At 40.1% G+C, this 25,235-nt stretch overlaps 2 protein-coding genes across 2 annotated transcripts; one reads left to right on the top strand and one right to left on the bottom strand.

Annotated features, from left to right (window-relative positions):
• The first annotated feature begins 740 nt into the window (after window positions 1-740).
• LOC141434067 (uncharacterized) lies at window positions 741-19,717 on the top strand. Its single transcript, XM_074096324.1, has 23 exons — window positions 741-893; window positions 969-1,072; window positions 1,546-1,657; window positions 3,227-3,271; window positions 3,722-3,911; window positions 4,606-4,706; window positions 4,846-4,932; window positions 5,710-5,748; window positions 5,823-5,861; window positions 5,934-5,981; window positions 6,394-6,523; window positions 6,776-6,914; window positions 7,435-7,561; window positions 8,366-8,599; window positions 9,138-10,062; window positions 11,190-11,363; window positions 11,876-12,002; window positions 13,089-13,225; window positions 13,728-13,754; window positions 14,495-14,659; window positions 15,122-15,568; window positions 17,171-17,430; window positions 17,715-19,717. The coding sequence occupies exons 1-23, from the start codon at window positions 877-879 to the stop codon at window positions 19,459-19,461; spliced, it is 5,421 nt and encodes a 1,806-aa protein (XP_073952425.1). The 5' UTR covers window positions 741-876; the 3' UTR covers window positions 19,462-19,717.
• Window positions 19,718-22,466: 2,749 nt separating this feature from the next.
• On the bottom strand, window positions 22,467-23,229 carry LOC141434066 (prostaglandin E synthase 3-like). The gene has a single exon (XM_074096323.1). The coding sequence runs from the start codon at window positions 23,069-23,071 to the stop codon at window positions 22,565-22,567; it is 507 nt and encodes a 168-aa protein (XP_073952424.1). The 5' UTR covers window positions 23,072-23,229; the 3' UTR covers window positions 22,467-22,564.
• Window positions 23,230-25,235: the final 2,006 nt, after the last annotated feature.

Raw genomic sequence — 25,235 nt, 5'->3', positions numbered from 1 at the left:
ATGTTTTTCATCACATTTGCAAGTAACAATTTTTATTTGTAAAAGAAAAAATATAATTCTTCCAAATATTGGCGATACCTTAGGCTGTGCTCTTGGCAACGTCGCCCTCTACCTCCCTCGGCATGCGCCGCAACGTGCGTGTACATGTGGTGGACCATGTAGTCCTGCAGCAGGAGCGCGCGCAGCGCCATCAGTACGGGCACCGACTCATTTACCGACCTTGGGCTTCATGGCAAGAAAATGTGTACGCGCAATGACTCATTTACCGACCACGGGTTTCATGACAAGCACATTAAGGTCGAGGGTTTTATTTGGGGGGTTGCAACCAAGGTAGCCTGCATGTTACGACACTGTTTACGAGCAAGTGTGATGAAAATCATTTTTTTACCAGATAATGCATGCGATTACCGTTGCGCTAACCGCGTAAGACAATGTTTGTTAATTAGATTATCTTGCTGTGAGTCAAGCGCATTGCGTTTATCGCATAAAACAACCGAGCGCTTAATTTCATACCCATTTTAAAATGGGAAAGTACATGTAGGTACACTATATGTGTTCGTAATTGTACCAAATCTATGAGTTTTATAGAAGAAATGGGAAGTGATCCCTGTCTTTTATGGTAGTTTCTTGCGTAGGTTTCCCGTTAATTTCTAATTAGCGCTTTACATTATTGCTTTACATGGATGAGCAAAAGATGAGCAAAAGTTAAAGCAAACCTACTTGATTTATTGCAAAATGTTAAAATAAGAATAAAAGTCACACGCGTCACACGGTCGCGGTGACAATCAAAGTCATTACAAAATTCGATGTGTTCCTAAAATAACTAAAGCAAAATATAATTAAAACAAAAAGAAAAATCGTTAAAAATACAAAAAAATGACAAGAAAGAAACGGTTAGTACCTTACATCGTTTGTTGCTTTGGTTGATTGATTTAGACTTGGTTCTGACAAAGTTATTGGCGTTTCAGTTGTAGCTGTCCCCCTCACCTCCAGCAGGTGTGCAGACACGCAAAACGAACTGATTGCACAGATGTCGAGGAGATCATTCAAGCTCTCAAATATGAAGAACAACGTAAGTGATTTTGTTTTTCTTTCTCGTTGACGAAGCTCGAAGAGCAACTTTGTTTTCATTTGAATGTCTTAATGCTGCAATGGGCCAGGGTCGGCCTTAGTCATCTAGGCGCCCCGGGAGAGTCATGCCTTTGGCACCCTTTCTTTTAGGTACGATAAGCGACAATGTTAGGTGTTTGTAAGACATAAAATACTCATACTTACTCCTACGAGATAATTCTATAAAAGTTGCTGAGTCTGGTTTTCGTTTTGGTCGTTGTCGCCCACCCTTTAAAGCCGGCACTGCTGGGCAAAGATCTCTCCTCTTTTTATCCACTGCGGCATCTTGTTTCTTCCCATATAATATACCTACCATTCGAAGGTAATCAAGTCGAGATCGATCTTTCCATATTCGAGATCCATCCATCTCTAAAGAAGTAGTAGTAACTTATATTTATTGTTTTTTTTTAAATTCAATATGTTATTTATTTGAAGGGAAAGTCAAGCCAAAAAAGGTCGTGGTACCACTCAATTTTAAATGCAAGAAGTTCAAACCACGCCACTATAAGGACACCTGCGTACCCATGAAGCCTTCAATGCATACCAGGTAAAAAGTGCAGTACCTACTTACCTATCATTATTAAAACTAGATTATACTTAGGTATATTACGTGGTTTTTGCATCAAATTTCAAACTTTCTCAAACAGGAATACTTATTATAGTTTTTGCGTGCGACTTCGTCTCCGTAAAATTCGTTTTACGACGCTATGAGGGCTATCGCGTATGAATTCGCCACTAGAGGCGCTAGTGTAGCGTGAGGTCTCCAAAATGACAAATCTCATAGTTTTTGGGTGAGCTACACGGGTTTATTTATAATTAGAATAATTTTGTGAATATTTTGCAATATGTGAAATTAATTATGGCAAATATGCGTTCCGGGGCAATGAATGTCTGTGTTTTGAGACAGTTTTGTCTTTCGGAAACCTTTGTCCTCCCTTTTTTCCGAACAAAACGGGGACTATGCAACACTGTGGCATGCTCGATATTTTTATGGTACGGTTTTAATGTGTATTAAATATGATTTTAATCTAAACTTTGTTTTCACGCCCGTAATAACAGACTTTGAAAGCCATACTTAAAAACCCCACGCAACAGTGCGCCATCTAGTGAGCCAAAAAAACGATAGCCCTTATTTCGCCAGGTGCGGTCGCAACCTGAAATTTTGAAGGTCACTAATAATAATACATCGCGGCTAGGGAAAAAATGCTTTTTTTTTGTAAATTTTTAGAAGATTTTTTCAATTTGACGTGTACGATTTGGAGGGGGGGGGGTCATGTCCCCTGTGACCCCTCCCTTCGGACGGCGCCTGTATCTCGCGGGACTTTGCAATTTTCCGGGATAAAAACTGTCCCATGTACACTATCTTTGTAACAAATTTCATCCAAGCTGTACGTTTGGCGAATAACAAATAGGCTACTTGTTATCCCGATGTTTCCACGGGATCGGGATAAATTCTCGAAATCTCAACCGTTGGGTTTTAAGTCATGGGATTTGGCACGGTTTTTCTAATGCAACGCTATTGAAATACGACATTATCTCTGGGATTCTTCATCAGAATGTTGCGAAATCCCGGAAATAATAATGCGGGGTCTAATTATGCGTGTATTGTGTGAAAAATGTCTCTCCCTGGGTTGGGTCCTGAAGGCCTTATTACTTGCATTTAGCCTTGGCATTCAAAACGTCTCAGTAGTTCACTGACCAAGTATGCAAAATGACTTGTTTATCTACTGCCATGATTACAAAATTGTCTAAGTTTCAGGAAGACTTACTTAGCAAAACGTCTAGGTCGTGACATGCACAAGTAGGCAGAATTACTCAATTGTGTAAGGTCTTGATTATATTAAATAAATTTACAAGATCAGACCAGACCATTTATTTACCTACTAAACCATTATGACATTAAGTCGTTTTACAGCCGAGTCATTCCGTCTACTATGGCTTATAGCAGTGAGGGTTTTACAGACCAAGACAATTTTGCTACCCGAACAATAATACAACTAAGGTGCTCTGCTCGCCAAGGCTAAGCAAGGCAAGGCTAGGCAAGTAAGGCCTTCAGGACCCAACCCCTCTCCCTCTCTCTCTGTTTCTCTCTGAAAAGAAGTATTTTTTTTTGCAGATTGCGTTATATTGGGCATTGTGATCCGGGACCACCGCCGGACAAGTAAGTAGCGAGCGAGTCTAACCAAATGGCGAAGGGTGCAATGGCTCTAGCTCTTGCCGTGCCTCAAAAGGAGTCATCAAAATTTTATTTTGCACTGGATACTGGAAAGTGGCACCCCTTGCCATCTAGCGCCTAGACCGCTCCTCTTTCGTTACCCCGGAGCCGGTGCTGATTGGACCGACGGAAGCCGATCACCCGCATTCAAAAACACTAGCGAAAAGCAAGCTTCTAACGATAGAAGTCATATTAGACTATCTTGACAAATTTGTATGAGATAATCGCAAGAACCTTGTTGTAGCAGGGAGCCTTGGCTGCCTTTATCAAGATTATTTTTGACGTGCGGCCAATGCTGACTGCAACAGGGTTCTATCGAGTGTCACATGTAAGTATACGAACTTGTCAAGGTATAGCCAGCATAAGACAAAAAGTTAATTTTTGATGTCTCAACAGGTCTTATACTGGCTTCGACTTCCAGTCATCATCTGAGGAAGAAACTAACAGCGGCATACTCAAAGGGAAGAAGGGCAAGCCAATCTACAGAAAGAGAGTCAGATATTTTGACTTGTTGCCGGGTGACATCATGCTTTCGACGCCCACTCCTGTTGTGAAGCACACCGCTTCAGATAAATCCATCTTTAACGTAAGATGTTTTTCAATCTTTTTTTCGTCCCAGTCCTGATGTGAAGCACAGCGCTTTGGATAAATCCATCTTTAAGTCCAACACACACACAGACGACGCGTGGACGACGCGTGCGGGTCATCCGCGGACCCGCGACGGGTGTATTTACATGGCGGTATATGGACGCCATCACACCGACGGCAGGCACGGGTCGGATCGTGCGTCCATATACACCCGTCGCGTCGTCTGTGTGTGTGTTGGACTTTAACGTTATTATGTTTTTCAATCTTTTTTTTCTTCGTGTTGCCTTTCTTTCATCATCATCATCATCAGCCCGTGTCAGTTCATTACTGGACATACCTACTAAAACCTACTTTAATACTAATATGTATTATAAATGCATGTGAAAGTAACTGCATGTCTGCTTGTCTGTCCGTCTATTACCTTTTCACGCTTAAACTGTTGAGCCGATTTACATAATATTTGACGACGCTGCAAAGAAAACGAGTTGTGAGTTTAATGATTTGCACGTTTCTTACTGGTTTAAACAGGGCTTTATGTTTTCAAATGTATGCGGATTGAGTTGGGTATGGAATCCACGCTAGTTTCTAGGGTAACGTATCTCACGATATTTTCCTTCACGTGAAGCTATGGTAATTTTCGAATGTAATTGATTGACTTGTCAAAACTTATTTTTTCCTAATATTTGTTCTAGGTGCCTAGCCCTAAGATTAGCGGGGAAGTAATCCAGGCTCAAAGAGCAGCCGCCAAGCCTGGCGAGTCGAAGCCACCTTTGCCAGCTAAATCAGGATTCGAGTAAGTCACGATCATGCTATTATTCTTCTAAGTCACGATCATGGTAAACATACTAGTACTAATTCGCCATTCACGGTAAAACCGTGGCCATGAACGAAGAATTTGTGTGACTTTAGTGCAAACATTTCTCTTTTTTCAGGCTCTTCAAACCGCACAGTGGTATCGTGATCAACCGGGACAAAGAGTTTGCCCCCGACGTGGTCCACATGCCGGGAAGGCTAACAAAGTAAATAAGTATGCTTTCGCTAATCTAGGCACCCATCTTACAAATTGTGAGTCTGACAAAAAAGTTTTTATTAAAAATTTCATTTTTAATATATTGTATTCCGATCCAATTTATGACAAGCGTAAACAAAGACGCCATTAACCCGACCATAGACATTTAGTGATGTGAAAACCTAGAACCTATTGCAAAATAATAATTAATCTGTTCAGTAAATCGATTATTTATTAATTGAATAGATCAACGTATTTTTGTCTATTATATTATTTGCAAAACTTGATTAAATTCCATAGACTGTTTATTCAATTATAAAAGCAGTAACATTTTTTTAGTTTTAAGGAAAGTAAATAAAAATCGCTTATTCATCCGCGCATTAATCGATTTTTAAAATGTCTAATTTTCCATCCTCTCTACGCTAGTCTACTACTACAGATTATACACATGTTCAATCAAGAAATAACGTCAGATTTTGACGAAGATTTTTCAAATGAAAAATAAATATTGAAATCAAGTGAATTTTGGTGAAAAAAGTGGTTAGACACCTATGCCGTAATGAATCCATCCCGTTTATGCGCGCTGAATGCAAATCGTCCATAGCGAGTCACATTTGGCCTTTAGCCCGAATGATCTGTTTTTATTACATAGGTAGTTAATTTTTACTAGTATCTATATTCATTCCTTCATCATTTATGTATATGTACCTATGTATGGTTTGATAGAGTTACTTACTAAGTATAAACTAGCATAATCCTTTATAATATGTTTTCTTATTTTTTCCAGGGAAAAAAAACCAAAGACCAAACCATGTCATAAAGGCGGGTAAGAAAAGTTCCTATTATAGAGATCAATCAAGAGCTCTGTTCTCCGGTAGTTCATGTTTATATATGTTTCAGAATTTGTCGCAAGAAAACATGCACCAGAAAGAAATGTCGGTACGTAAATATATTTATCTGATTTATTGATATATTTACCAATGTATCTTCTAATATTTTATTAATTTTAAGAAAATTTGCTGCTGCGAGGAGACGTGAAGAAGCTAAAAGAATTAAGGGGTAAGTATTCGCAGTCTATATATAAATTAAGGAGTAACTGTAACGCGCTGGCTATCAATCTTAAATGTAAAAGAAAATTAATAAAAAAAAAACATTTTTAATCAATACCACGTTCGTTAGCTAACCGTTAGTTTGATGGTTTCGAATAAGCATCCCTACGTTTGGTAGTTACTAGAGTGATAATGGAAAAGTAGTGCTTGGCAACACTAAAAATAGTTAAATGTGAAACGCATATAAAAAAAAAACAGTGTTTACGACCTAACTCCGACCGTTAAATTCATCTCATGAATAAAAAGTGCCCTTCATTAGGCAAAACACGTATAAGATGGTTGCAACTTGCAACGCAGTAAATGGTCCTTCGAGCCGGATTATTAAACCTAAAGTCGAATTTACCTACAAGTTTATGTTGCAGTCCATCCAAAGATTTGCCTTATACGACTTTGGGGGTGACCGACGGTAAGCCGAGAGCTAGAGGGACGCAGAAACACTTGAAAGATGACGATTCACTCTGCGGTCTTGATGAGATACAGAAACCGGAACACGTAAGTGCACAGCAGTGGTTTTCCAAAGTCTTTTTCCGCGATGAGAAATTTAACACGTTTACTGTCCCCATACGAAATAATTCGATTAAGATACTCGTCCAAGTGGTTTCCACTTTGGGGACAGTTTGAAGCTATGAACCCATAGTGTAAGCACGAATTCCTGAAAAAAAAGACCCCTATATTGGGGGCACCCAGACAGGGAGGTGTTAAACATGACAAAATAAAAACATTATAGGTATAGGTACGTTTCAGGTTTACATACCAGCCAACCTTAAAAGAGGAACATTGGAAACGCACTCGCTGACCGTTCTACCCTGCACTAAGGAGAGAAAGTCTACAGTTCATTACGGAATACTGACGGGCGCGTTTAACATGTATGACGCTAAGTTTGGTAAGTACCTACCTATTTTTTTATAAGATGCTGGCCACATAATGGAAAGCCTCATCGCCGTCCGCGGGTGGGCTCCCATAGCATACCTAAGTAGAATTACAGATTCGGTTCTTTGAGGAAAGAGTAATTCGTTTTTACATCCCTGTTTTCTGGAGATTGAGTTTCATAGTATAACGAATTTGAGGTAAAATTTTATTCACCTTTAATACGTGTTACCAAAAGCCCCAATACCCAAACTTTAACTAAAAGAATAAAAAACTTTGAGCATTTATAAAATAACGAAGGGCTGGCTGTCGCGGCTGTGGGGGGGGGAGGGGAGGCTGCAGGCGGGGGTGTCTTGCTCTATAAAGCACACAGACAACGTTTTTCTCGCTGATAAAGCATACTTACGATACACGACCACCTTGGTCATGAGAAACGACAAGGTTCGCATCAGTGTGTGACGGTTTTATTTCAGTATTAACTTTTAGGGCTTTAACAAAGACTTATTGAACCAAAATAATTGTTTTGGTGATTTCAGGCGGAAGGTCTAGAGGGCGACAAGCACTAACGATGAGTGTGATGGCTTACTGTCTGGCGTTCCACTACCATCCCAAGCAATGGACGATGAAGTTGATCGACAACCTCGTGCTTGCTGGTGATACGTGGTACGCGCCTTGCCAGTCCTCTGTACTCGTAGAAAAGTTTCTAAACTAGCTCTTTAATTTCAAGTCCTATCGAACCAAAACCAACTGAATCGTGAACCACTGTACTGCTGTGAATTAGAAATCAAATGGTTTGATTGCGTAGATACAAGGCTACACAACAACAATTAATTGGGTGGATCAACTATATCTTCTTGTTATTCTGTCCCGTCAGCGAGGGGACAGAATAAATTATTATTATTATTATTTTTTAATTTATGACGGTGGAAGCAGTCTACACTTCCACTGAACGTAGATATAATATAGTTAGTGTTTAGTTTTGTAACTAAGGGACCCCTTACATCCCTGTATTATTATTGTTTTTTTGTATTTTTTTATTTAATTGTATACTGTAGTTTTTAAGTATTTTATTTGTAATTATTTTATGTTGAAAAAATGACTTTCTGCCAAGTTTCTTGCGGCGCATTCTTCTTGGCAATGATGGTCTTTCCGAAAGCGCTGGTAGTTTAAAAATGACGTGTAAAAGTGCCCATTGCGGCCTATTTACTGAATAAATTTGAATTTGACAAAAGTAGTACAACTGTACTACTAGCTTATTAGATGCTTATTAGATGACCAATTATAGAAGGGGCTTAAAACTACCACAGAAATGCATGTTTGGCAAATTTTAATCCTATAAACTTATGGTTTAAAGAGTGACTCAGGAGAACGTAACTATAGCAACGAGTGACAAAAAAAGTTGATCGACCCAATTAATTATGTCAAATTAGTTTTTTTTTAAAAACGATAAATCAACCTTCCTTTTAGGTACATTCAATGTCTGGATAAAGTCCACGATCATTCAAAAGTCCAAGGCATATGCGAAGTACTGCCTTTTGGCAAGAAACAGACGTTGATACTGAACCGCAAGAAGATGCAAGTTTTGTTGGGAGAGCCCGATGTAGTCGGCTACACGATGTCTTTAGACCCCACCGTGTATAATCTGTGTAGGGGTTTGAAGGCTTTCTTTAAGGACAATCGTGCTGGTGTGCTGCTGTCGAGGTAAGATATTAAAGTAGCTGTAAAAATCATGAACGTGTGTTTAAGATAGGTACGCATAACGCTTGGCATCTGTCTTGCCGAGTTCATCATAAACTTTGATATTCTTGGCAAATGGAGTGCCTAAACCAGTCAGTCTCGCTCTCGCTTGTTGTTTTGGTTTACCGCTTTGGTTAACCAACGTGCCAACGTGGGTAAATGGCAAATCTGATTAATTCAAATACACACACTCGACATAATGGACTATTTACAGGTACATATATTCAAAGATTGACGAGCTCGGTTGTCAATGTTGTCATATTCATATATTTATTACAGTACAAAAGAGTACAAGGTACTTGTCAGTCATCCACTTGAATATTAATCCCCAGTAAAACTAAAAATCATTAAATCCTGTGTTAGCGACGATATTAATTTTGTTTTAGTTACCTTTATCAAGATTTCAAAGACAATATTTAGTCTCGTCGTGATGAGCTTCTCATTTTGATTCATGTTCATTTATTTATATTTGCACTTGCTTATTCCACTATTTTTGCCTTAGGGTTCTGAAGGTAGTGATTTGGAAGGATAGAGTATGTTATTACCTCTTCGACCCGGCTGGCAGAGACTCGCGCGCCTACTCTAACTTCGCCACCGGCTGCGCTGCTCTCATCAACGTTGCAGACTTAGAGTCACTGGCCGAAGTACTTTTAGCTCGTACAGTCCTAGAAGATCAGAAATTCTTACTGGCACCCGTCAAAGTACTCAAAATGGCACCTGAAGATGCAGATGAAGATTTCGAATCTGACAAAGAACTTACTCAAGCCGAGAAAGCAATGATGGGCTACAGAATTATGAACCAGAATTGTGCCATAGTCAATGGTAATATGCATTTGGGTGACAGATGTTTCGAGGAAGCAAAGTTTCGCCAGGCCGTGCCGGTTGCAGTCGTAGCCATGACTTACGCCAAGATCTCCCCTCCGAACACCTGGTTCACGAAGACTCTAGACAAAATATTGCGTTTGGGCAATAAATTGTATTTAGACTGTCTTCATCCGAAAGTTATGATAGACATGACTATCGATAATATTCCGAATGAGATATCCATCGGGCCTTACGCTTGCGAGATTATAATTTACCGGGAACGGGTCAAAGGACAGTTATTTACGACGAAGGAGTGCTTGTTGAACATTAGGACTGGTTTAGAGGATTTTTTCAGTCACGAGTATAACAGCGGTATATTGGAGTTTAACAACTACACTATGGCCATCTGGCGGCAGAAGGAGATGTTTTATATGTTCGACCCGTACCCTCGCACTCTGGACGGGGAGCGGGCTTTCAAATCGGGACGCGCTTGTTGCTGGATGCTGCTAAATCCGTCGACAATGGCTGCAGTGTTTACTAAGAACTGGGACTACATGCCGGCCAGCACGCAGTTTTACATTCACGCGTTCAAAGTGCTGAAGTTGAAGAAGAAACAACCCAAGGTACTTAGTTATTTTTAAGTCTTTACCACTTTTTTGCGGGTAGGACGTTATCCAAGTTCTGTCTGGATCGCTACCACCATCTTATTCGCTAATCTGTTGCGCTGCTTGTTCCGGCTTGGCGAATAAGACAGTCAGTGAAATTACTGGCACAGGAGGTATTCTTTAATAGCCCTCTAGGCTGGCAACGCATCACTAATTCTCAAAAATTGAAAGAAAGAAAATAAATACGTACATTTATTCACAACACAAGACACAACAATGGTAAAGTACAAATAGACAACACGACACGAAGGAAAGTATGGCTCAAAATTGCAACTATCCATGGATGATGGCGCCCTCTTGCTCGACTTATTTGCTTGGAGCAACGATGGCACGACTCTGTTATTATTTTATCACGCTATTGCCATGACTTACCACGCATTGTGATTTAGCCTTGTCAGATTGTGATAGGGATATTTAAAAAACCAGCCAAGAACGTGTCGGATACGCCCGAGATAGGGTTCCGTAGCCATTACGAAAAAATTAAGTAATATTTTTCTAAGGATTTCGTATTTTGTACAGAATATTTCAAATTTAGGTAAGTATATTTTATCCTTAGGCTGCTATTTACTCTTTAACTACTTATAATTCTCAAGAAAACTTAACCGTTATAGTTTTCTTTGTAAGTTTGATACACTTACTACCATCCTAAATTTTTTCATGTTTTTCCTCGCTCGATTTTAATGAAAATTTGCACTTTAATGTTGAATATTTTGCAAACATATCACTGAATCGAAAAATCGTTTTAGCAACCCCCTAATGGTTTAAAAGACCTATCCAACGATTCCCTTACACTATAAGATTGGATGAGAAAAAAAAACACCCCCACTTTACGTCTATGGGAGGTAGGTACGTACTCTAAAAAATTTTTTTATGAATTTTTAATTGTACCATTTTGTCGGCATAGTTTAATATTCGTGCAAAATTACAGCTTTCTAGCATTAATAGTCCCTGAGCAACGCCACAGACGGACAGACAGACAGACATGGCGAAACTATAAGGGTTCCGTTTTTGCCATTTTGGCTACGGAACCCTAAAAAGGCATTTTTAGCTATGAATATGACGTCTGGTAATTTTTATCTCTGCAGATGGCAATAGTTTGCACGTTGAGCGACGAAGAAATGCCCGGTAGGAAGAAAGCGAAACGAACTGTTTTAAAGGAGAGCCAGTCTCGTGGAGACGCGAAGGAGCTGTATCACGATGTGTTGCCCAGGGATACATTCCCGGATGACAAACCTAAATCGAAAACTAAAGCTGTTGAGGTAAGGATTTTCTAAAACTAGGTTGACTACAGTAAGGTGGAGTTCAAAAAGTATTTATTGTCACACAGGACAGTACCGTATAAATCGATAACTTCGAAGACAGAATAAAAGAAGACTGCAAAAAGTTGTTATTTTCAGAAATCTATTAAATAAAATTACATTACTGTCGTACAATGTTTAGTACTCTTTTTAATTCCTGGTATTAAATATGTAACTTTTTGAACTGCACTTATAGGTATGTCGATATCTTCACCAGACTATGGTTTAGTAAATCCAAGAACTACTTATTTATTGTTTTAAATGCAAAAGACGTAAAATGAATAATCTTGTTCCTCCCCGAACATATCGATCGATGATATTGGCTTTTGAATCTTTGATTTTGTTAGCTAGAATTGCTAGACTTTGAAAAAATATACTTATTTTATAAGTTATAATCTATCTGTACCTTATAAATATTTAAGACTGAATTTGTGATATTATATTATGTGATCCGGTAATCAAATGTGTTTCAGCCTAAACTCGACGAAGAGCAAATGGGCGATATAATATCTCTAGTGGACAGTGTACAAGAAGACTACCTTCCGCCCATTCCTATGAAATATAAAACCATGACTGACGAGCCCCTTTTCGAAAAAGTCGGTAAGATATACTTATAATATCTATACCTTCCTACATGTTACCTAATATGCAGGCCTATAGGCAGGTATGCCTTACGCCTTGCCTTACTTCTATTTGAACTGAAATTGGGTGAAATGTACGAGTATGAGAACCAAGTGTGAGAGTGTGTGTGTGAGGTGATTGGATTGATTTAGGCGGTACTATGCGGAGACTATATCAATGATGATCAACCTTTTACCTTCCTACTTCGCTACCACACGTGCAAGTTTGTACAACACATGGGTGTGCGTTGCCAAAAGGAACTCAGATTAACATACAATTTTTGGGTTTCATCCGTGGCGTTAACCTTTAGGCTGCAATACAATAAAACTACGCGCCTTAAAGCTACATACACGGTGCCCTAACATAAGTATCCACTTTTCTATGCAACTAGTATGAAAAAGTGGATATACATAAGTTAGGGAACCGACTGTACGCACTACGCGGCTAACCGTGCGGTTTGAGCGCGCCTTCTCTATCTCAAGCGATACTTTAAAGAGGGGCGGCAGCTAAAACCACGCGGCTAACCGTGCGGTTTGAGCGCGCCTTCTCTATCTCAAGCGATACTTTAAAGAGGGACGGCAGATAAAACCACGCGGCTAACCGTGCGGTTTGAGCGCGCCTTCTCTATCTCAAGCGATAGGTACTTTAAAGAGGGGCGGCAGCTAAAACCACGCGGCTAACCGCGTGGTGCGTACGTAGGGTTAGTATTGAATCACCGTGATACTGTCCCTGTTTTTTTAGCCAGAATGAACAGAGACGGTATCACAATTATCTGTCACAAAAAATATATCAATTAGTGGTGATACAGGCCCTAGGATTTCATAAATATTTGACATTTATATGTGTATACTTGCCTATGATATTTCATTTATTAGTTCATATGTAGCCGTATCACTTTGTGGACTGTATGCTAGTAAGGTAGGTACTTTACGATTTTGGCAGAGCCATACTGCCAGATTCAGAACTGGTTAATTTACAGAATAGACGTTGTGCTTTATGGACAGACTGAAGTTGTGGAAACTTTGCTAGATAGACAATTCGGTACTAACCTTTGTTTGTTGGCAGTGAACCTGGACTCGCCGACGGTGTCGGTGACGCAGGTGGTCCCGCCGTGGCCGAAGCCGCGTGACAAGAGCAACGAGCTGCCCGACCCCGACCCCGACCCCGAGCCGACGCCGCCGCCGACGCCCCCACCCCCAGTGGTAACATTTGTTCCCCGATAGGTTGATTCAGAGCCAGATGCAACATTGGCAACACTATCTAAGCTGCGGAGTGAACCTCGGCGAAGTTCCCTAATAGGTTCGACAGGGGGCCTTCAAAAAAAAAGTCTCTCTTTTTACAAAATCAGAAACACTACCGTGACTCTGAGTCGCGAGTATAATTATTAAGTAGGTACGAGTATAGAAAAAGATATTTTTAGTTTTAAGTCAGTCTTTAAGAAAGAACTTTAAGCTTTCCAGTGTTTCTAGTAGCCTTTTGCTTGTCGATGTTAGTGAGGAAATTACTTAATTAATTATTTCAAATACATAAAACCAAATCAGGCAGGATTTAGCCCATTTCTTTAAAAAAAATCTTAAAAAATCTCGCGTCCCTAAAAGTTGACAACTTCTTTGTTACAAAAGGAGGACTTCTAGCTTTAAGCGTTTTCGTTAGGTAGTTAGTTATAATAACATAATTGTTTCTTAATCAAATTTTATTCCACAGATACCGGAAGGCGGCTTACCAGAAGAGGTCTGTGCTTTCAATTTGTTTTAATGTCTTTTGTTGGTGTGGATGCTACAAACAGGCATTCATGTAGATTTCTTACGGATTTTCTATCGTGATTTTGCCATACCTAGTGTAGGCATACAAGAGATTATAGAATGTTAAAACGAGGCAGCCGAAAATATTCTTACGTCGTCAACGTCTAATTGTAAGCACTGTAAAAAAATATTACTCGAAAAGCACATAAGTAAGCCCCCTGGTTGATTGGATCAAAATTATTGCAAATTAGCTCTTGTACAGTCAAGGGCAAAGATATCGACACGCCCAAAGTTGCAAAAATATGTATACACAGCCTAAATGTTAAGTGCATATTTGTGCAACTTTGGCCGTGTCGATATCTTTGCCCTTGACTGTATAACCTTCTTCGCCACCGGACCGCGAAGCGGCAAGCGCAGCGTAGGACGTCCAGCAACGACATAAACGGATGATATGGTTAAAGCCGCGGGTTCACGATGGATATAGGCCGCTTTCAACTGAAGAAACTGGAAGTCTATGGGGGAGGCCTATGTCCAACAGTGGACGTCCTACGGCTGATATGATGATGATAACATCCTTTAAAGAATAAGGTCGATTTACCTGTCAAGGAAATCGTAGGTACAAGATAGTATTTACCTACCTACGATTTCACTCACTACCTTGTTTACAAATATTGGAAAAAATAACAAAAAATGGAATATCTCGTCTTAACGTCTTTAATATAACAACAGGAGGAAGCAGTCGAAGAAGAAGAAGACGAAGAGACTATGAAGGCGAAGAAGGAAGAAGCAGCGAGGAAGAAGGCGGAGGAAGAAGAAGCACGGCGGAAGGCTGAAGAGTTGCCGCCGCCGCTGCCGCCGCCGCCGCCCTCGCCGCAACCCGAACCCGAGCAGGAGGTACTATCATGTCACGCTTCCTTTATAGAATACTTTCTGTTGTCCGCGACTCTGTCCGCGTAGAATTAGTTTATCGCTATCCCGCGGGAACTATGCAATTTTCCGGGATAAAAACGATCCTGTGTCCTTCCCCGGGACTCAAACTATCTGTATACCAAAAGTAATTCCCAAAAACTGCATTCGAGTTTTTATCTCGTTTCCGTGGGAATATCGAGATAAAAAGTAACCTGTAATTATTCCAAACGTCTACATACCAAATTTCATCCAAATCCGTTTAGCCGTTTTAGCATGAAGGAGTAACAGACCTACACACAAACGCACTCAAACGAGGACTAGGAAATTATTTTCACCTAGAGCGACCCTCCTCTCGCACTAACCTCTGGGTCTGCCTCGTCTAGTCACTCTCCACCAATCCACCAAGTATGATACCAAAACTATAATATATTTTGTTGTTTTGAACAGCTGGCCCCAATAGAAGTGATAGAAGACGAAGTACAAACCGTGGAGCCACCTGTCAACGTAGACCGAAAAATCCTGCTCACAGAAGACGCAAAATTCCGCTTCAAACTCAGACAACTTCGCAAGAAAATGACTACACCGCTCACCGAAGATCAGTTAAACATCTCGCCATCAGAAGAACTTGCTAAACCGAACAATTTCAAGACGCTTCCTGACGGCACAGGCATAATTAGAGGTTCCTCGTCGGTACCAGAATCTGAAGCCATTGATATTCTACCGTTCGCAGCCATCATGGCCATAGTGACGTCATACAAGTATACTATCAACACGTGGGCAAGCGGTATTGTCAACTTTGTGGTGGACACGGCTAATAAGTTGCATGCTAACAAACTAGAGAGGTTTCAGACTGCACCCGTGCATGTTATACCAAAGATTGGTATTGGAAGGCAGGTAAATAAACAAACATTCTCATAAGTTTTTTAGGGTTCCGTACCCAAAGGGTGCCAACGGAACCCTATTACTGAGACTCCGCTGTCTGTCTGTCCGTCTGTTCACTTGAACGTTAGCACTTGAAATTTTCACAGAGTATGTATTATACTGTGGCCGCTATAACAACAAATACTAAAAACAGAATAAAATAAATATTTATATTTTATATAAGGGATATTTGGAAATAATTCCGATCCGCATTGACGATCCCTTCAAATAGCGAACCTAATGTGTTAAATACTTGTGATGTATAGATATAATTTAATAATATTGTAAATCTGTTTAAAAAAATATACCTCGTTGAGTTTCTTGCCGGATTCTTCTCAACAGAGGTTTTCCGAACCGGTGGAACTTTTTTTGACATTCATAAGTGCTTGTTATAGCCTAAATTTAATAAAGATATTTTGACTTTGATTCCGACTCGCACTTGGTCGGTTTTTTATTTATTTCTACTGCACTGCCCGCAGGCAAAAGGCGGTGTCTCAAAAAAGACTTAAGCTATTTATGATTGGTTATTTGGAGTATTTTTGTATTTTTTATTTCAAGTCCAAATTTGTTACTTTTACGGTCATCATCATGGATGTGCATCCATGTCTTAGTTTGTATTTTTGATATGGTTTTACGGGATGACCGTAAAAGTAACAAATTTGGAGTTGAAATAAAAAATACCAAAATACTCCAAATAACCAATCATAATTTGATTGCTTAGTAGCGACATCTCTTGTCTGGGCGAGCGGCTAGTTCCGAAAGAGTGTTACGTCTTTCGATGAGAGCGAAACATAGATGTCGCTAGTGCTGCTGGTTAAGTAGCGTAGTAGAAAAAAGCAACCTGAGATATGTGTGCATAGGAGAAATTCGTGTCTGTACTCCTGTCCAGTGATAGTGTACGGGTATGGCACGCAGCACGGAATGCTGAGGACCTGGGTTCGATACCCAGCGCTGGTCTCTTTTTCTGGTTTTTCTGTGCATCCATGTCTCAGTTTGTATTTTCGTTAAGCTATTTATACAATTGTGTAGCTTAAAAAATTCTGTATCTGACGGTATACATATGTAAATAACTAACTAAAAAAAAAAGTATTTCTTGAGATTCCGCCTTTTGCCTTAAGAGGGCAGTAAATGTCATTATAGTTGTGTTTGTGTGATATTACTTTACTAATATTTCTAAATAGGAAAAACGACTACGCGTAAATAATATAATGTAATATCTACTTGCACGCATTCCATAGCGCCTTTTTGAATTGGTACCGTGATTCAGGAAATTCGAATCTAAATTCCCGGTCAGGAAGATGAAGGTTGCGTTGCGTCCATTTGTCGGTCGTGCAGAACTCACTGTGCAGTTGGTATTGGGTACTTTGCAAATTCCAATTCAATTTTAGCATTCTAGATCTAAGTCAGTAGGTACTTTTCTTTTTGCCCATTAAAATTGTCATCGCCTTTACGTACATATACCAAGTTTGAAATCAATCCGACTAAAGGAAGTAGGATAAAATATATATTTTTTTCATTTTTCAAAGGGCGTAGTTTTTCCTAATGCACCCACATAACTTCTGCTATATTTTCTAGACGTTTAGTGCCAACATCGACGTGGTCGGCGAAGGGGCCACGTGGCAACTGGAAGATGTGTTGACTCGAAAATTCTTCAACAAGTACGACCGTGGAATGATAACGACTTCAACTTACAGTTGCGCATTTTTCAAGAAGAATGGCCTGTATTACTTGTTTGATGGTAGCGCTTGTAACCCCATGGGACTGAGGGAAGATGAAAAAAAAGCCGGCAAGGCATGCTTCTTGCGATTCCAAAATCTGCATGATCTCGTTGCTAGGTAAGTTATAGAAATATTTACCTAAACTCATTTTGGTTAAGTTACTTGCTTAATTGTTCTTATTCAGAATCTTTTATTGTTGAATACCTTTTTAATTAAGCAAAAATATTTTAATTCCGTTTTAATGAGCCCATTAGTCTATACCTAGACGACAACCGGATCTTTTACTTAGATACATAATGTTTTTTTTTATTGTTTGTTAGTTATTGGTTAGTTTAGGCATTCCTCGTACTGTTAGTTTTGATGTCGAGACGATGACAAAACGCATTTTTTTTTGTTTACAGGATATTGTACAACAAAGATGGGAGAACTGAAGACCAACAGTTCATTCTTAGCAGAATCCTAGTGCGAAGACTTCTGGTTGAACCTCGAGTGAAGCTACCGGAGGATTACGACTACAATACTGGGCGACCAAAGTCCAGCAAATCAAAGACGACTGTGGTCGATAAAAAACCAACGAGCGACAAAGGCTTGAAAGGAGAAGAGCCCAAGATGCCTCCAGTACGGGGATATCAACTGTACAACGGTATCTACAGGATAGAAGGTACGACTTCGTTAAAAGACAGAAAAGGCAGTACAGACATCAAGCCTTGCCACTTCGTGAGTCTTATGGCTATGCTGATGGCCGCTATGCATCCCATCAGGACCTGGGATCATCAGATGGTAGACATTTGCATCGAAAAAGGCTTAGAAATAAATTCAAAATGTACTAATAATGCGATATGCGAGAAAAGATCGATAAAAAATGTTATCATTGACGGCAGATTTATAAACATAAATATTAAGAAAATTATAGTGATCAACGAAAACCCGGAGAAAAGAGTCCAACAATATTTGAAAGCCGTCTTGCGTAGGCTCCGGTACGTCATCATAAGATACCCGCAGTGCAGCATGGTCATCGTTCAGTCGGAGGGATACTATCACCTGTTCGATCCCTACCCTCCGCCATCAGAAGATTATCCGAAAAAGGATGAAGAAAAACTGAAGAAAAAAGTTAAAGTAGAGGATAAGGAACCCGGAGAGCCGCCAGAAAATAAAAAAGGCTCGGACGTCGCCACGTGGACGTTGTACCGCTCCCAAGATGCTCTCATACAGAGATTGAAGAAAACGATCGCGGGGTCGACCGTGGACAATCCAGAATTCTACACGTTTGAGCTAACTTCCGTGAAGACCGCTCCGCGACATTCCGCCCTCCACTACAGGCTCAGTCCACTGTTCAAGCCGGACGAAAATCCCAACATGCCCTATCTGAGGCGCAGAAGAATCCGGCCTTTAGTGGACGAGAAGATGTACTGGCTCAATATCGAGGCCGTGCCTTGGTCTCGAATGAATCCCACCAATGACCTAGGGTTTGAACGAAGAACTCCACGCTCTACGTGGAAGGAATGGGACATCGAATTTCCCGGGGATTTGTATTCACTATGGGGGACAGTACACCCGCTCGACGAGAAATTTGACGAGATCCGTCGCGGAAAACAATACTTGGCCACTTGCGTGGTGGCAGTCGTCATGACCCAAGCCTGCAGTCTGAGTGCTTGGACTGGATCGTTTTTGGATGGCATCGTGAACGCAGGCGACAGATATCATGCTAAATGTTATGAGAAGTTTAAAAACGCGAAAAATGTTGAAATTAAACTTGCTGATCTGCCCAGCAGCTTCGACATGTTCCCATATTCGTTTTCTGTCAAATTCGAGAACATCATTTTCGGTTTTGTGTACAATATATACCCAGACAGATTTAATCTTAGCAAAGCCTTAGATTATTTCTTTGAGAAGGAGACTTTGGGGATATTGACCAGTCCTGCCAAGAATTTGGCTTTTGGAAGAGTCGGTAAATCATACTTCATGTATGACTGCCAAAGCTTTGGTGCACCAGTGTGGAGTCCTGGCTATGGAGGATCTTACATGCTGAAATGTGAAAGCCTCAACAGACTAGTCTATTGTATGGCTTTAACATTAAATATAAGAAGGCATGGCCAGCAATTCCACTTGTTTAGTGTGTCTGTATCACTTTCGGAAAAGTCAAAATAAAATGATAATTTAAGTTATTAAATTCTGTTGGAACGCTGGGTGTTAACTTCTGTTAAAATAATCATAACATAATAGTGCTGTAAGAGGTACTGATTAAGAAAATAACTCTTCCTCAATTTCAACAATAAGTCTCAATAATGTTTTATGATATTAAACTCATTTTGCGCCAGACTTGTGACATTGTTTTACCATGATATTTTTTTGTTATGAATGTTTTTGTAAAATACTTTTAAAATATTAAAAATAACTATATTAATTTGAAGTTTAATTTTAATAAATACCACTGTTTCATTATATTATTCTACAAATCAACGCACGTAAAAAGAGCACCTGACGATATACCTGCGCAGTGAGCAAAATACGGACCAATTGGCGGCGGAGCACCACGCCCATAGAAACTGACATGAGCTTCTATGGGCGTGTACACGAAAAACAGGGCCGGTATTTCCATGTCGGTATTATCCAGGCCGGGAAAGGGTGTCACCCCGTCACGCCATTGGCTTGTTAGTTGACCTGACAGATGCGCAAACGTATCCCCTCCACCAGCCACCCAGAGCTCTTTTTACGTGCGTTGACTTGTACATTTCCATTTGTTATTTTACTATTTATACCCACATAACTGTACCGGGTACATTTTCTTTCACAAAATTTTAGAATGTACAGTCGAGGAAAGTGAATCACGTACCAGGGTGGAACCTTTTCATAACCAATTTCGCAATGGTTTCGTTGGCAGATGTATGGAATGTCAACATGACATTAGTAACCCTGGTACCTGACTCAGTTTCCTTGACTGTACGTACCCCTAAAATAGTACCTAATAATACTGTAGTACCTGCCTTTTGAAGTAAGGTTCATCCAAACTCTGCTTATTTTGGTGAAGAGAAAGTTCTAGTTTTTTCTTTCTGCTAACCCAGTAAAAATGGCTCTGTCCAGTCCATCGGAGGACAATTTTGCCAGTCTAGTGTGCCGTTGTACGGTAAAAAAAATATAGAACACTAAATATGAGAGGTAATGGTGGATGAACGATGAATAATCTTATGTCCTCTTATACGACTAAAAGCGGTAAATTGGACGCATATCAGACGAATTGACAGGAGCTTGCTCTCGTCAGGGACGAGAACGGAAAGAAGTTTACCTACGTCCGACTGTTGGGCACAAGCCTCTTCTCAGATTGAAAGGGCTTAAGCCGTAGTTCCCACGCGGACCCAGTACGGATTGCGAACTTCACACACACCATTGAATTGCTTCGAGGGTTTTCTCAGGATATTAAACTGTTTATTTCAATTAAAAAATTGCATAATTAACTTGATTAACCTTAGCTTCCAATCTTGAACCCTGAGCACGCCAAGGCAGCACCCGGTGATGCCAAAGTGGCTCCCGGTGACACCGAGGCTAGTTCTGGTGTAGCTGAGGTGGGGGCGGCGGTGGTGATGGAGGTAGAGGATGTGGGGTCGGACAGTGGGGCTGACGGGGTGCGTGAGGTCAGGGGGGTCTTCTGCGACACAGATTTCCCTGGATGACCTGCGCGCTCTGTCAGAGCTGTATCTAGACGGACCCACATCCCCTGCATCCCAAGAGGAGCCGCAGGAAAGGGCTGCTGACCTCAGCATGCCCAAAAAAGGGAAACAACAACTCCTACATATTGTCAGGGCATTTACAGGTCGTTTCGATACTAAACACATCTAGTAAAGATGGGACTACAGGACAATGAAGTTTGTAGAATATGTGGCGAGGAATACGAAACAATGGAACACATTATATGTGAATGTGATGCCCTCGCCAGATTAAGCATGAGATTCTTTGGTGACAGATACCCTGCACCAGGAGACTTTAAGGCACTACCGCTACGTCAAATCATCCAATTTATGGACGAGGTGATAAAGGCAATAGAGTAAGTGCTAAGGAATTACACAAAAGATCCCTACGGGACGAAGTGTATCCGCAAGGACCCCTAACGATAAGATAAGATAATGTTAAATAAAAAATATTTTTTTGAGTTGTAATTTCGAACATAAAATTCGAAAAAAAAAAACAGAAATGGGAGCGAGCATTGTCTCCGTGTCCGTACCTATTTCTACCTTATCCTACTAATTATCATAAATGTGAAAGTTTGTGTGTGTGTGTTTGTTAATACTTTATGCTCATACACAGCTGGACGGAATTAGATGAAATTTGGTACAGGAATAACATAACATAGGTATAAGTTGTTTTTTTGTTTCGACACTCCCTAACGATGTAAGCATGTGAAATTGAAAGTTGTAGCATGTTCTTTATGGAATAAACTGCAGTAGGTAAGCTAAAAGCTAGCATTCCATTTATGAAACTTTTTACTAAATGGCTAGATCTAAAGCAGTACCTATCGGCTCAAAATAATACACCATTTTTATTAAGACACCTACATGTATGTAATTTCTAAAAGGCCTAAATTAAAATGCTGTATTATTTTAATTTCATGCCTTTCCAATCTAGATGGGCGATATGGGGTTGGGCTTTAAACCTGTAGTCTAAGACATTCAGCCATGCCATGCTTAAAAAGGTGCCCTCACATTGTTTTGCTTCAACAAAAAGCTCATGGTCAATTTTACACCAAGAAACTTAAGACTTGCATTGTAAGTTCAGGTGTGAATCCATAATGATCTGCTTGAGAGACCAAAGATCAAATTACTAGGCTACCACGGCGTTTAGAGAAATGTTACAATTAAGTTGTATTAAATTTATTTTCACAATCTTTTAATTGGTTAATTTACTTTGGCTGTACAGTGAAACAGTATTAAAACTGCCATAGCATTTGTAAGCAAATAATTTGGCCAACATATCATCAATGGCAACTCTACCCAGGTCTGCAGGTAACAGTATAAATACCACATGATTACTAAATTGTATATTCGGAAGGTAGATTTGCCACATCCAATGATTTAAAATTTATACAAGCCTATAATAGTACTTCAAACTAATAATTAACTTAATTTATCAATATGTAGTGCAGACAACAACTAATAACAAAGTAATTTTGGCAAAGTTTTATTATAACTGTAAAAACCTTAATATACATAATGTACTGTAAAATATTAGACACAATTAAGTTTTATCTCTACAAATGGGCTCATTCCAGATCGGGTAGGTTTTCGTCATCGGAGTCGCTCTCCAAGTCGTCGAAGGAAGGCTTCTCGGGCTTGTCGCCGGCCCCGCCGACGCCACCGCCACCCATCGACCGCAACATCTCTTCGATGTCATAATTCATAGCACCTCCACCTTCTTCCTCCTCATCATCTTCATCTCTCCACTTGTTGAAATCGATCTTCAGATAATGCGGCTTTTTCTTGTCCTTCGTTAATGACGGCCAGTAGGGAGCATCTTTCTTTTCTTTGCGCAGCACCATTTCTATGCACCTGCCTTTATTTACGAAGGCGCTAGTTTCTGGAACCACGGCGTCGTATAAAGGTATGGTAACTTCATGTGGTTTATTGTCCGGTGCACTTAATCCTTTGAAATAAACTGAATCCTTTTCTATTTTAATAGTGGGGTCTTTAGTCTCAACGCTAAACGTGAGGAATACATCTTCTTTCCGTTGGGCCCATAAAACGGGAGGTGGGATTGCAGCTTCGCTCATGATGATTATTCACAAATTACACTGTGTAAACAAGTCAATTTGTGAAATAATTGATTATACTTCAGTTTCTATGGGCACAATTTTCTCAATATCACGATGGAGCACGTTCACCGGATCACCGCCTCGCCGATTCATAAAAAGAAAAAATTAAGATTGTGTTGCCATATAAAAAAAGTATTTCTCGAAAGTCAAAAGTTTCTTTCTATCAACAATCGTCAACAATGGTATCACGAGATACAAAAATTATAACTTTAGAAAGTTATTTAAAAAAATCTTTATAAAAATAAAGCATGTATCTACTTCCATTCCATTCCATCCACTCTATTTCTGTAAATTTTCTAAATCCAAATTTTACGCAATCAAAACCACAGAGAATTATTACGAAAATACAAACCGGAATGACGTCACACACAAAGAATAAAGAAACTACAGGACTAGAAATAGCACATGAAGTTTCTAGAAAATTTGATTATCGTTCAAGTTTTTAGTGACGATTTTTTAGTTATTGTGGGTGCCTTTTATTTGGCTTTGCTTAGGGTCTTGAAGTACTAGACGTCTTGGAGTTGTGTATTCGTCTGCCAAGTTTGAATTTGCTGCCCGGGGCATGGACCCCGGCTCGCCCCTCCCTAGAAGCCTTGCTGCAGAGGTGTTACCTCGAAAAATTTGCAGCAGGGCTACCACGAAACTCGAAGTTCGTATCGTACCGTCCCTCTCGCTCTCGTATTAAATAATATAAGCGTCAGCGGGACGGTACGATACGAACTTAGATTTTCGAGTTTCGTGGTAGCCCAGCAGCAGGGCTACTATGAAACTCGAAACTCGAAGTTCGTGTCGTGCGGTCCCTCTCGCTCTCGTATTAAATAGTATAAGTGTCAGAGGGACCGCACGACACGAAATTCGAGTTTCGTAGTAGCCCTCAGTGACATCAATGTCGGCAGGGCTACTACGAAACTCGAAGTTCGTGTCGTGCGGTGCGAGAGGGACGGTAAGATACGAACTACCAGTTTCGAGTTTCTTAGTAGCCCTGCAGTAGTCATCATGGACGTACTTACTACCCGAACGGGACAGAGTACTCTGAAAATTCGTATTTACGAAAATGAACCATATGACAAGGACGGAAAGTATTTTTTTCCATAGCGCCTAACATAGAGGCTAATCCACGATGAGGGATAATTACAACCGATGCTATTTGTCTCGTTCTTTCATCTAGCCAGCCAATAAAATACGGGAACTATATTTTCTGTCACTTAAATTTAGATTTGTCACTGAACTGAGATACCCTAATTATTATATCTACACCTAAGAAATATATTGGTCATCAAATTAATCAAATCTGTCTCTAAGTATGAGTCATCAGATTAATGTAAACCTGTATCCTAAATTATAGTTTTATCATCAAAATTCGATCACCAAAATAGTAGATTTGTCACCTAATAAATAGATCCGTTCCTTAATTCGATGCTTCTGCCTATTCTACTAAGGCATGTCTGGTTAGGTACGTCGATGAGCGAAGTGAGGAGGAATGTTAGGTAGAACAGCGACCCTCAGTGCACGAGCCTAGCGAGCAAAGCGAGCGTGTCGCGGCAACGGCCAGCGAAGTGCCAGATGCCAGAACCGATTTTTCTTTTGCTAATACTTACTTGTATGATGAATCTTAATTGGGAAAAATTGTAAATCAATAAACATTAACCTAGCTGTAAATTACACCAGTTACCTACCCTAGAAAGCGAGAAAATAATTATTATGATAAAAATTAACGCATTCACTGCCACCTGACTTCCACAGGTGCCACCGACGCACATTGTGCGTTCAAAGTGTATAAATAATTATGACAGCGGCACTGGGTGAAGTCCCGAAAACGCATATGTGCGTCGTCGGTGGCAGTGAATGCGTACAAACTTCAGAAAATCACAAAAGTACCTTTCTACTGATCTGTCTGAAGTCGATCGGTGCCTCAGCACGAGCTAGCAGGAGTGTTATATTAATTTATTAAGGATCACACAGATAATACATCATCATCATACAACAGACAACAGATAAATACATCATCATCATACGAAAACATAAATATCAAGTAGAAGACGTTCCAGGTAGATGTTGTTATATATAATAGAAGCCCAATAGGTAGCATTGTAGGCAAGTTAGATGACTGGCTAGGTCCACT

Source organism: Choristoneura fumiferana, chromosome 13, assembly GCF_025370935.1.
Source record: "Choristoneura fumiferana chromosome 13, NRCan_CFum_1, whole genome shotgun sequence".
NCBI classification, from domain to species: domain Eukaryota; kingdom Metazoa; phylum Arthropoda; class Insecta; order Lepidoptera; family Tortricidae; genus Choristoneura; species Choristoneura fumiferana.
Note: the sequence above shows the minus strand (reverse complement) of the source record. Positions and strands in the feature narration are given on the sequence as shown.

What these genes read in the sequence shown, in the direction of transcription:
- LOC141434067 (XM_074096324.1), top strand. An exon ending in TGCACCAGAAAGAAATGTCG is followed by an intron (nt 5,862 to 5,933) that starts GTACGTAAATAT and finishes ATTAATTTTAAG; the next exon opens with AAAATTTGCTGCTGCGAGGA. An exon ending in GTGCTTGCTGGTGATACGTG is followed by an intron (nt 7,562 to 8,365) that starts GTACGCGCCTTG and finishes CCTTCCTTTTAG; the next exon opens with GTACATTCAATGTCTGGATA.
- LOC141434066 (XM_074096323.1), bottom strand. Translation starts at nt 23,071, where the DNA reads ATGAGCGAAGCTGCAATCCCACCTCCCGTTTTATGGGCCCAACGGAAA.